General features: G+C 34.1%; 1 protein-coding gene across 1 annotated transcript; it reads left to right on the top strand.

Moving 5' to 3' along the window:
- The first annotated feature begins 5,698 nt into the window (after window positions 1-5,698).
- On the top strand, window positions 5,699-12,552 carry LOC142227678 (uncharacterized). The gene is made up of 2 exons (XM_075298122.1): window positions 5,699-5,981; window positions 11,699-12,552. The coding sequence occupies exons 1-2, from the start codon at window positions 5,712-5,714 to the stop codon at window positions 12,428-12,430; spliced, it is 1,002 nt and encodes a 333-aa protein (XP_075154237.1). The 5' UTR covers window positions 5,699-5,711; the 3' UTR covers window positions 12,431-12,552.
- Window positions 12,553-12,770: the final 218 nt, after the last annotated feature.

Raw genomic sequence — 12,770 nt, 5'->3', positions numbered from 1 at the left:
GGCCATAGAATCGCGAGCTGTGTGGCATGTAGCGCCATCTTGTTGAAACCACATGTCAACCAAGTTCAGTTCTTCCATTTTTGGCAACAAAAAGTTTGTTAGCATCGAACGATAGCGATCGCCATTCACCGTAACGTTGCGTCCAACAGCATCTTTGAAAAAATACGGTCCAATGATTCCACCAGCGTACAAACCACACCAAACAGTGCATTTTTCGGGATGCATGGGCAGTTCTTGAACGGCTTCTGGTTGCTCTTCACTCCAAATGCGGCAATTTTGCTTATTTACGTAGCCATTCAACCAGAAATGAGCCTCATCGCTGAACAAAATTTGTCGATAAAAAAGCGGATTTTCTGCCACTGATTTTGGTAATAAAATTCAATGATTTGCAAGCGTTGCTCGTTAGTAAGTCTATTCATGATGAAATGTCAAAGCATACTGAGCATCTTTCTCTTTGACACCATGTCTGAAATCCCACGTGATCTGTCAAATACTAATGCATGAAAATCCTAACCTCAAAAGAATCACCCTTTATTTAAGGAAATAAAGTATTGAATGTGGTATTATTTTTTTAACATCAACAAAATACAATAAAAAATATCGTGTTGATAGGATCAAAACATTTTTAAACGCGCCATAAAAATAAATCTGTTATTTATTAATGGAATGGGTTTAACATACATTTACGAAAATTGCACAACAATAGATTTGTTTATGTAATTTTGCAATAAAAATATTTATTCTCTTGGGTAAAATTAGGAGAAGCGTACTCGTTCACGAATTTATCATTAATTTAGGTTTTTAAACCAATTATATTTTCTAATGCACTTCTATGTGACATTGTGCGATATATCGCACATTGGATTGGATTGGAAGTGAAATTTACTCATTTGAGGGACTATAAATTCAATTTAAGCAAACTTCTCCCAATTTAGGAAAATATGAACATTAATTTTGTTTGTTATTGTTGGTTTATTCTTCAATCATTATTGTTGTTTTTGATTTCAGCTTAATGTCATGCATTGCCTAAACTACAAGTGTAGCTTAACCAACAGAACAAAAATTATGTTTGTCAAATTGACTAGGGGAATGATTGCAAGACATTTGCACACTGTTAGAAAAATATGTTTTTCATATGTTCCGATATAAACAAAATGTGTTTCGGGCACAATTTTTAAACACAATATATTTAAGTGCAAACATGTAATGTTCCTAAACTAACACTAAATGTTTGGGACACATATGTTAATATGTTAGAATATATTATGTTTGGGGCATGAATGTTTTATAAAAATAATATATGTGAATGTAAACATATATAAATTTACAAATTTCGAGTAAACATATATATGTTGTGATATTTTATTCAGAGAGCGACAGGGAGAAAGAGTATAGAGAAAGAAATAGAGATGGAAACCGGGAGGGTTGACGAAAGATATCAACATAACACAGCGAGAGAATGAATGAAGAGAGCAATTTCTATGAAACCGCTTATATGTTGTTTCGGAAAACTGTTTTATGATAAGGCCAAAAATTTGATATGGTTAAGTTTAAATATTATTTAATTTGAATATTAGAATGAGTATTCGGAGTAAAGAGAATAGACATTCGGAACCAAGAGAATAGACATTTGAAAAAAAACAGCATGTTTTCGCCTTGAGAGCAGCATATTATCTATATGTGGACATGTGTTTTGTTTATCAGTTTGGCATTATGGGCACAATTTTTTTCTTGGTTCGTTAAAAGAAATCGGAACGTATGCTAACCACTGCTCCACGTGGCCAACAAGTGTATGTTTCGGTTAAATAATGTTATGTTTGCATGGGCTCGTGGGCGCTGCAAGCTATGCTATGACTATAACAGCTACGTAGCCCAGTGGTAGTGTGTTGGCTTACAAATTACATGGTTCCTGGTTCGATTCTCTATCCAGGCGAAAGGTAAATTTAAAAAAACAAGTATATACAGCAGTAAGTTCGGCCGGGCCGAATCTTAAATACCCACCACCATGAACCAGATATTAGGGTTTCCTTTGAAATTTCAGGAGGGCTAGAGGACTTGAGGACACTTCCCGAAGATAAATTTAAAGATTTCACCTATGAGGACTATATCAGATTCTGGATTTATAAGAACCATTTTTGCTTGAGTTTTAGAGGAATCATTAACATCTCTTGTAAGTGTGCAAGAAAAATATAAAATAACGTCTTGATTTGAAATCTTAAATCTGTAGAAGTAAAATCTGGAAATTTTACATTGAGTTTCAAACAATTTTCATGATCAGTATTTACTATTTCTGGCAAATCAGATAAAAACTACGGTTTCTAGAAACCCAAGGAGTTTAATCGGGAGATCGTTCTGATGGGGGCTATACTAAAATATGGACCGATACTCACCGCTTTCGGCACACCTCTTTATGACCCGAAAATACCTATAGATTTCCAATTTCAGGCAAATAGGATAAAAACTTCGGATTCTAGAAGCCCAAGAAGTAAAATCGGGAAATCGGTCTATATGGGGGCTATACAAAAATATGGACCGATACTCACCATTTTCGGCACACCTCTTTATGGTCCCAAAATACCTCTAGATTTCCAATTTCAGACAAATTGGATAAAAACTACGGTTTCTATAAACCCAAGACCCCAAATCGGGAGGTCGTTTTATATGGGGACCATAAGCGTAGGAAGGCCTCTGGGGAGGGGGCTTAGACCTCCCCAGAAAAATGTTAGCCCCCCAGAATTTGAAAACCTATTTACGATTTTACATTTTTCTAAAAATTAAACAAGTATATACACAGCAGAAAGTTCCGCTAAAGATTTTCATGCACAATCGAATTACTTTGGTTGTGGTAGCAGTTGCCGATGGCAATGTTTTTAATCTGGTATTTATAAAATAAATCTGTGGTTGAACTTTTGATTTAGTTGAATAACTAAAGCTCCTTTATTATTTTGTTTAGTCTGGTTTAGTCAATTTAATTTAAAAAATAGTAATTGATACTATTTGGGGGCTACACCAAAATATGGACCGATACTCACCATTTTTGGCACACCTCTTTATGGTCATAAAATACCTCTAGATTTTCAATTTCGCGCAAATTGGATGAAAACTACGGTTTCTATAAGCCCAAGACCCCAAATCGGGAGATCGCTCTATATGGGGGCTATACCAAAATATGGACGGATACTCACAATGTTTGGCACACGTATTTGTGGTCCTACAATACCTCTAGATTTCCAATTTCAGGTAAATTGAATAAAAACTGCGGTTTCTATAAGCCCAAGAAGTAAAATCGGGAGATCGGTCTATATGGGGGCTATACCAAAACATGGACCGACACTCACCATTTTTGGCACACCTCTTTATGGTCATAAAATACCTCTAGATTTTAAATTTCGCGCAAATTGGATGAAAACTACGGTTTCTATAAGCGAAAGACCCCAAATCGGGAGGTCGGTTTATATGGGGGCTATACCAAAACATGTACCGACACTCACCATTTTTGGCACACCTCTTCAAGGTCCCAAAATATCTATAGATTTTCAATTTCGCGCAAATTGGATGAAAACTACGGTTTCTATAAGCGAAAGACCCCAAATCGGGAGGTCGGTTTATATGGGGGCTATACCAAAACATGGCCCGATATAGCCCATCTTCGAACTTGACCTGCGCGCAGACAAAAGACGATTCTGTGCCAAATTTCAGGAAGATAGCTCCATTATTGAATGCTGTAGCGTGATTACAACAGACAGCCAGACAGACAGACAGACGGACAGACGGACATGCTTATATCGTCTTAGAATTTCTCCCTGATCAAGAATATATATACTTTATATAGTCGGAAATCGATATTTCGATGCGTTACAAACGGAATGACAAACTTATTATACCCCGTCACCATTCTATGGTGGTGGGTATAAAAATTGAAATTGAAAATTGAATAATTTCTTCAACATTATTTGTATTACAGAAAAAGGTGCCGAAAAATTTCGAACTAAAAATTTCGTGGAAGTGAAAATTATGTGAGGGAATGAGCACAATCTTCTTGGGGAGAAAATTCTTCCAAGCATATAATATTTTTGGGCTCAAAATGCTTCCAAACATATAATATGTTCACATAAAACAAATATAATAATGTTTCGGCAATAACCAATAATATATGTGCTTCCTGCAAAATATGTTTGGAACATATGTTAGAGAAGCGATTTTTTTTTGAGGGTGCAAGTGTAGCTTAAGCAACAGACGAAAAGTATAATATGAACTATTTTATTTTTTAGAAATTTTGGGCACTATATTTGTATATAAATGTATTTCTTATTTTTAGTTCATGTCATTAAAGTTAGCAAAAAATTGTTCAAATAAGAAACATTTGCTCACATTGTACAGAATTTAACTAAAATCAACTAATCTTGATGAACTAAAAAAATTGGCATTAGCGTCCCCTTTTTTGAGTGTACTTTTTATATGATCCAATGAACTGTGACAAGAATTATCCAAAATTCTTTTTTAGAAAATATTTTCTTTTATCGGAGGCGAACAAAAGATTGATTTTTAAATTTATGAATAATTAACCATGCCATTCAGAGAGTGTTTTGCAATATTTTGGTGTGTCAGTGCGACTAATTTTGTTCCAAAAATAATATGGGGATTTCTTAGATGCATTTATTATGCACAGCACAGCACACTCTATCAGGCTGGACTAATATCATGACCAATCTAAAGCATTCAACCGCTTTCAATGATTCATGTCATACATTAATCCGATAAAAATTATAATACCGGTCATTAGGATATTTCACTAACCCGAATTTCCGTTTGTTTGGTTAGAATATAATCAGTACTTTTGGATAGTTTGTAGTTCAATAAATGCCAATTTCCGCTATAAACAAAATTTACAATTTCCCCGAAAGACTTCCTTCCTTCCTTTCATTCCAATATACAACAGAGCATTAAGCAATGCCATAAGACACGACCTTAGCTATTTAAGCCAAAATCGTTATTAACAATCGACAAGCAATTTACCTGTTCCTATGTCCCACATCCTATAGTGATGGCGGCAACCTGTCCTGTGTGAAGGCAGCCGTTTCCAAAATCCTCGTCATCATCATCATCATCGTAGCAACTTGTTTCGGTAACCACAAATCAATCATCGACGGAATGTAACGACATGCCCGCACAACAAGCACTAATCCTGTAACAGTTTAATAAAAAAAGAAAAAATATTTCCATGTACATAGAGCTCTCCTGGTGGCATTGTGTTGAGGTAGGACATGGTGCACAACACCTCTATCGTCTCAAGGGAAAAGTTTTTCGCCAAATAAACTTTGCCCATTAAAATTGTGGTCTCGGAGAATTGGGGCAATTTGCCACAAATGGTGTAATCCCATGTTGTAACTGCCTGCACTGCCACTTGTAGATGATGGTGCTACAACAAAAGAAAATTATAAGTTTCGCTACATACTTCCTTCCAAGCGAACTCTAATAGAATTGTATTGGAAATTGCTAATAGAAAATCAATAGGAGAAAGTTTTTTTTTTGCGGTGGCTTAACCCTGAGAATGGGAAAGAAAACAAAATTCAAACTTCATCCACCTGCTCTCTAATGATGTTTTATTCGATGAAAGAGTTCATTCTTGTATTGTTGGAATAGAAAAGCGAAAATAATTACAATTTCTAGTTTGAAGAAATCAGTCGAGTTGGAACTGGGTCGCATAGAACATGCCTCATTTCTCTGTAACATTGGAAGTTTCGAAAACAAAGGAGATACCCCGACCATTGTCCACATACAAATTTCATTTGGATGATATCACACGTGGACAATCTAAATTCAATACAAGCGATATTCCCATTGTATTCAAGTGTACTCCGGACAAATTGGTAAATCTTTGTGCCACATTGGTAGATAGATTACCTCTGCCATCGGTGTACGAATGGAATATTGAAGATATTTGCAAATGGTTAAGAGCATATGGATATCCCCAATATGAGGTAAGTCTACTGGTTCAAATTCATATAAGAGATTAGAAAACTATTAATAAATTTTATTAATTTTTTGGAATAGCAATAGTTTAATTTCTAGCAATGGTTGTCTCTCTTTGTTTTTTTTTATACCCTCCACCATAGGATGGGAGGTATATTAACTTTGTCATTCCGTTTGTAACACATCGAAATATTGCTCTAAGACCCCATAAAGTATATATATTCTGGGTCGTGGTGAAATTCTGAGTCGATCTAAGCTGTTGAAATCACGCTAACGAAACAAGCTATCGACTTGAAACTTGGCACAAGTAGTTGTTAGTGATGTAGGTCGGGTGGTATTGAAAATGGGCCATATCGGTCCATTTTTACGTATAGCCCCCATATAAACCGACGCTCAGATTTGGCTTGCAGAGCCTCTTGGAGGAGCAAAATTCATCCGATCCGGTTGAAATTTGGTACATGGTGCTTGTACATGGTCTCTCACAACCATGCAAAAATTGGTCGAAATCGGTCCATACTTATATATAGCCCCCATATAAACCTATCCCCAGATTTGGCTTGCGGAGCCTCTAAGTGAAACAAATTTTATCCGATCCGGCTGAAATTTGGTACATAGTGCTAGTATTTGGTATTGAACAAACATGCAAAAATTGGTCCACATCGGTCTATAATTATATATAGCCCCCATATAAACCGATCCCCAGATTTGGCTTGCGGAACCTCTAAGTGAAGCAAATTTCATCCGATCCGGCTGAAATTTGGTACATGGTGTAGGTATGTGGTCTCTAACAAACATGCAAAAATTGGTCCACATCGGTCCATAATTATATATAGCCCCCATATAAACCGATCCCCAGATTTGGCTTGCGGAGCCTCTAAGTGAAACAAATTTTATCCGATCCGGCTGAAATTTGGTACATAGTGCTAGTATTTGGTCTTTAACAAACATGCAAAAATTGGTCCACATCGGTCCATAATTATATATAGCCCCCATATAAACCGATCCCCAGATTTGGCTTGCGGAGCCTCTAAGAGAAGCAAATTTCATCCGATCCAGCTGAAATTTGGTACACGGTGTAGGTATATGGTCTCTAACAAACATGCAATAATTGGTCCACATCGGTCCATAATTATATATAGCCCCCATATAAACCGATCCCCAGATTTGTCCTCCGGAGCCTTTTGGAGGAGCAAAATTCATCCGATCCGGTTAAAATTTGGAACGTGGTGTTAGTATATGGCCCAATCACACAAAAATTGGTCCATATCGGTTCATAATCATGGTTGCCACTCGAGCCAAAATAATCTACCAAAATTTTATTTCTATAGAAAAATTTTGTCAAAATTTTATTTCTATAGAAAATTTTGTCAAAATTTTATTTCTATAGAAAATTTTGTCAAAATTTTATTTCTATACAAAATTTTTACATTTTTATTTCTATAGAAAATTTTGTCAAAATTTTATTTCTATAGAAAATGTTGTCCAAATTTTACTTCTATAGAAAATGTTGTAAAAATTTTATTTCTATAGAAACTTTTGTCAAAATTTTATTTCTATAAAAAATTTTGTCAAACTTAATTATATACGTATTTAAGCGGCCTTTTTTAGTTTAATATATACCACGTATGGACTATTTACCTTGCAATTTAGAAGACAGTGTTAGGACGTTTTAAGATACCTTGCCATCGGCAAGTGTTACCGCAACCCAAGTAATTCGATTGTGGATGACAGTTTTGAGTAGAAGTCTCTACGCAATCCATGGTGGGGGGTACATAAGCTTCGGCCTGGCCGTATATACTTGTTAACTCATAAAACTGTGTTGTTATCGATGTGAAGGACATAATAAAATAAATATTCTTGTTAAAAGAAATACAAAGTTTTGATATAAAACTTACCAATTCTCTATTAAATTGTACGCTGAGGGGAAATGTAAAAAGTTATCCAAATTCATTTGGGGTTACTCTGAAATTAAATACTTATTTTTGAAATAAAAACATTAAATTGGTTTCCAAAAAATCTAATTAAAGAAATAATAATATGGATATAAAAACTAAATGTTCTGGTTAAAAGAATGTTAAAGAAAGCTTACCAATTCATAAAAATGTTTTCAAATTGTTATTCTGAAATTAAATATTTGTTTTTTACATTAAAAATATTAAATTGGTTTCCATTTTTTTTTTTTTTTGATTAAAGTAATACTAAAATAAGGTATTAAAAACCTGTAATTTTGATAATAAAAAGGTCATAAAAACGTAAATATTCTAGTGAAAAGAAAGCCAATTTTTAAAAGAAAACTTACCACTTCTCTATTAAATTATACGCTGAGGAGAAATATAAAAATTTTCCCGAATCCATCTGGGGTTGCTCTGAAATTAAATATTTTTTACAGCAAAGAAAAGCATTAAACTGGTTTCAAAAAGCAATTAGCAAAAAATAATAATCTACATAAAAATATTCTTTTTAAAAGAAAACCACATTTTAAAAAGAATACTTACCAATTTTTGGTTAAACTATACGCTGAGGCGTAACAAAAAATTTCCCAAACTCATGTGGAATTACTCTGAAATTGAATATTTATTTTTTGCATTGAATAATAAAAATTAAATTAGGTAAAACAATTTCAATATACTTTCCATTTCAGCATCTTTTCCTAAATATTGAACATTCTTAACAACTTTTTTCTAAGCTTTCGATCATCACTTCGCCTTCGTACATCTCATCGCTAAAATAGTAATAACTTTTATTTGAAGGAACACACCAAACAAACACCAATAACACCAAAATATTCCATACCTTTATATTCCCTTGTTACATACCTGCTAAAAAGATGCAACAGCCCACGCCAATTATACAACTGAAACATGCTAAACAAAACCAAGCAAAACCAAAACATTCCTTCATTGAAAACAACACCTCATCCAGACAAATAAACCATTCGCGAATAACAAACACACACACACAAACCACTGAAAGAACAAAAATAAAAACAACCCCACGCTCAGATATACACAACATACCCATCACTGGCTACCATTTCTCATTATTGCATTGCATGCTCTCACTCTCAAAAAAAAAAAATAAAATCAAGTAACATCATCTTTACATTAAACATATTCCACTTTGCCGAGAAAGATCTCTGTACTATGCATTAGTTCATCGCATCTGTCCACAATTTACTCTAAAAACAATACTCTTAAATGTTGTACCAACTATTATTAACTATAGGAATTAACCATAAAAAATATTTTCTCATACAAAAACTCTTTATAGTAAATTGCACTTATGATTTAGAAAGTTATTTACATTTCATAAGTAGTTTTATAATATGACGATAGAATTTTTAACTACCAGTTAAGAAAATTTTTAAGGAAATTTCCATCGTATTTTGTAGGCCATGAACTAAGCGATTGCTACTTAAAATTTGTTAAATTTCTTTTCGAGTAGTAGTTGAACTAAAATTCTGGAAAATTCTTGTAATAAATTATTGTAAAAATCTGCTTAAATTTACGAGACACTTTTTTTCTGTGTGGATCCCAGCGACATTAAATGGATAAATAAATGGTCGTGTATAATCACTTCAACTGTGCAAATATTCTATGTTTAGACAAGTGTAAACGGCGGTAAGTGCGGGCAGGCCAAATCTTATGTACCCTCCACCATAAGTTGCGTAGAAAGTGCTACTAAATAATGGCATCTACAACCCCAGCAAAAAATTTCAAAGTTCTTCTAAAGTCACAACTTTAAAAGCACTTCCAAAAATGTCCTCCCAATGATGTTCTTTACTTCTACTGCCCAGGAAGTCAATTTTTTTAAAACTCGCTTTTTTCATATTTTTAATTAATTCTGAATTCGCATCACACCTTAAAAAGTGATGCAAATTCAGTGCAACGGCTGTTAAAATGGTGGGCATCCGTCCTGTGTTAAATTCATCGCTTCTGTGTCAAATTTGTACCCCTTCCGAATCCAAAAATAACATTTTCACTACTTTTTTCGCTAAGCTTTTTTTTTGCTGGGAACCGAATACTTGATTGTAGATGCCAAAGATTTCGATAAGATGTTCGGCTTTATATACTAATATATTAGACTTTTATTCTATTTTATTTTATTTTAATTTATATTATTTTAATTTTGTTTATTTTATTCATGTAAATACCTTCATTACTAGTTTTAAGTAGTTTTAAGTAGCATAGAAAACAAATTTGTGACCCGTTTTTTATTCCCTTTTTCGGGTTAGAGGACTTTATTGGATTGCTCCCAATTGATTAATTTATTGAATGGGCTGGACTACCAGTTAACATTTAAGAGAGAACATTTATATTCTTAGATAAGACATAGATCGCTAAGAAAATTTTGTACCAGAGGTTTTGGTAATAAGAGTTTTAAATTTTCGCAGAAATTAAAAAAAAAACTGTAAGAAAAAAACAACGTTTTTTTATTGGCATGTAGTTGCAATCTCTTCAGATGCAAATTGGGCTTAAATTTAATTTTGGTCCGTTATTAATTTATTTGACTACAAAAGATACCTTTGAACAGTCTTTGGATTGGTACTACAGTCGACTCTCGATAACTTGACATTCGTTAATTTGAATCCCTTGATTATTTGAAGTCTTTTACCGATAAATCGAAAAAAGCCAGTACGAGTTATACACTTTGATAATTTGAAGCCGTAGGAATGGCATCTTTTTCGCCAATATTCTATAATTTGAATTTCTGTTATTTTACTCTCTCTATCTTGAAGTCCGTGATTCCTCGGTTAACGATGACATGAAAAAGGAAAAACGCAAAATCTTACTGTTTTGTATAACTACGCCGTGCATAATAACCCACTCCCCTTAGATCACGTGATATATTTTCCACCCAGCACGACATCAAAGATGCAGCCATTAGACCAAGGCATTATCCAGAACTTTAAAACTCTCTACCAGAGTAATTGTTTCTCTTGTGCTGGATAGCTTTAAAAGAATGAAAAGGTGAATATAGCTGTTTTAGCTGCTGTAAAGATGCTCGATAAGGCCTGGAAAAATGTCAACCCTAAGACTCTTAAAAACTGTTTCAAAAAGTGCGGGTTTAGACAAACAGATAATGAGCCATAGTTATCAGAACTATCAATATTTTCGAGTACGCACCCTGGGTGGGGACTTCTACCTAACTGTGGAGATTTAACTTTTGAGGATTTTGTTCAAGTTGATACTAACATCTGTGTTCATGGAGTTCTTACTGATGCTGAACTTTTAGATTTGGACAAAAAACAAGGAGGAAAATGAAAAAGACCAACCGCTGAATACAGTCACATTGAGCGAGGCAAGGAAATTTATTAATAATCTATGCTCCTACGCCTTTAGAACTGACACAAGTGACTAATTCTATTCAGCACTCATAACAATAGAAAATTCATTAGATAACGATAGATCGCTAACTCTGAAGAAAATAACACATTTTTTTTAAATAATATGAAATAAAACTAATTTTCCTGATTTATTAATACTCCTGTTTATTTGAAGTTTTTCGCTGTTCTCTCTCGATAATTTGAACTCTTGTTATTTTGAAACACTTGGTAATTTGAACTTTTTCTATTTTCTCTTGTCCCTTGAGTTTCAAATTATCGAGAGTCGACTGTACATTGCGCGTGTACAAAATACAGTATATAATTCAGTTGACCGAATTAAATATTCCCAACTTTGGATTTTATTACTAAAATAGCTTGTTCTCAATTGTATATTTTCAGAATACGTTTCGTGAAAATCTTATAAATGGCCGAACGTTACTACTTTTGGATGCTTCCTCTTTGACTGCAATGAATATCAAAATTTTCGACCACATCAAACACCTAACATATGGAATACGATCCTTGTTTTACTTTGAAATGACTAAATTTGGACGTAGCATAAGCCTGTATCCTGAATTCCACAATGAACTCTATAAACTATATCGCACTCGAAATGGTGGTAACTATGATAATGTGCGTCGATCAGATCTGTGGCGAAAATTCCAATTGATCCGTAAAAGAGAGCCTAATCACTCACATTGGGAAATTCTGGAAAAATGGTTGGGATTCGAGAAGGATGCAGAATTTCCAGAGAGAATTGGAGCAATACATCGATACAGTTTATATCGTTGTAAGAATAATTCCAGGACTTTCTCTCAAGGCTCGCAACCATGCTTATGTACACCAGGCTGTGAATGTTGCTGGACTGACACGAATCGACGCCCACCTTGGGCTTTTCAATGTTTGCCCCACATGGAGGTGAATAAAGATTCTTTGAGGAAATGTCAAAGTTGTATCTCGCCATATGCCTGTCGCTGGACGTCGAAAAGATATTTGGAACATGATATCTTGTCCAGATTGCAAACAGCATTCCCACAAAGATATGGCCTTTTATTGAGTCATTGTGGCAAAGCACATGAGTGGACCGATCGATATGAAACTGTTCAGGCTTACCGTTTATCATTGTTGTAAATGAGTAGAAATATGTATGGTATGGTCAGTCCTCTGGAAAATAAATGTTAAAGTCCTTTGTCGATTTTTATTTTTGTGCAAAAATGTTGACTCAAAAATAAAAGATATTTGAAATAAGTCTTATGAACTAGCCAGTGAAATTGGATTTGGAATAAATCAACCAAGAATGGTTGCCAAACTGAGCATAGAGAAAATCCAACTGTGTTCTATTTCTTAAAACATAAACTTTCTTTTGAAAATACTCCACCGTTGTCACCAAACATGTTATAATATTTGGGACAAAGTGCTTCCAAACATATTATATGTTCATAAAAAATGTCACCAAACATGTTATAATATT

The sequence above is a fragment of the Haematobia irritans genome, chromosome 2, assembly GCF_050003625.1.
Source record: "Haematobia irritans isolate KBUSLIRL chromosome 2, ASM5000362v1, whole genome shotgun sequence".
NCBI classification, from domain to species: domain Eukaryota; kingdom Metazoa; phylum Arthropoda; class Insecta; order Diptera; family Muscidae; genus Haematobia; species Haematobia irritans.
The sequence above is the reverse complement of the archived record's forward strand: the minus strand, read 5'-3'. Positions and strand labels throughout refer to the sequence as shown.

What these genes read in the sequence shown, in the direction of transcription:
- LOC142227678 (XM_075298122.1), top strand. Translation starts at nt 5,712, where the DNA reads ATGCCTCATTTCTCTGTAACATTGGAAGTTTCGAAAACAAAGGAGATA. An exon ending in ATGGATATCCCCAATATGAG is followed by an intron (nt 5,982 to 11,698) that starts GTAAGTCTACTG and finishes GTATATTTTCAG; the next exon opens with AATACGTTTCGTGAAAATCT.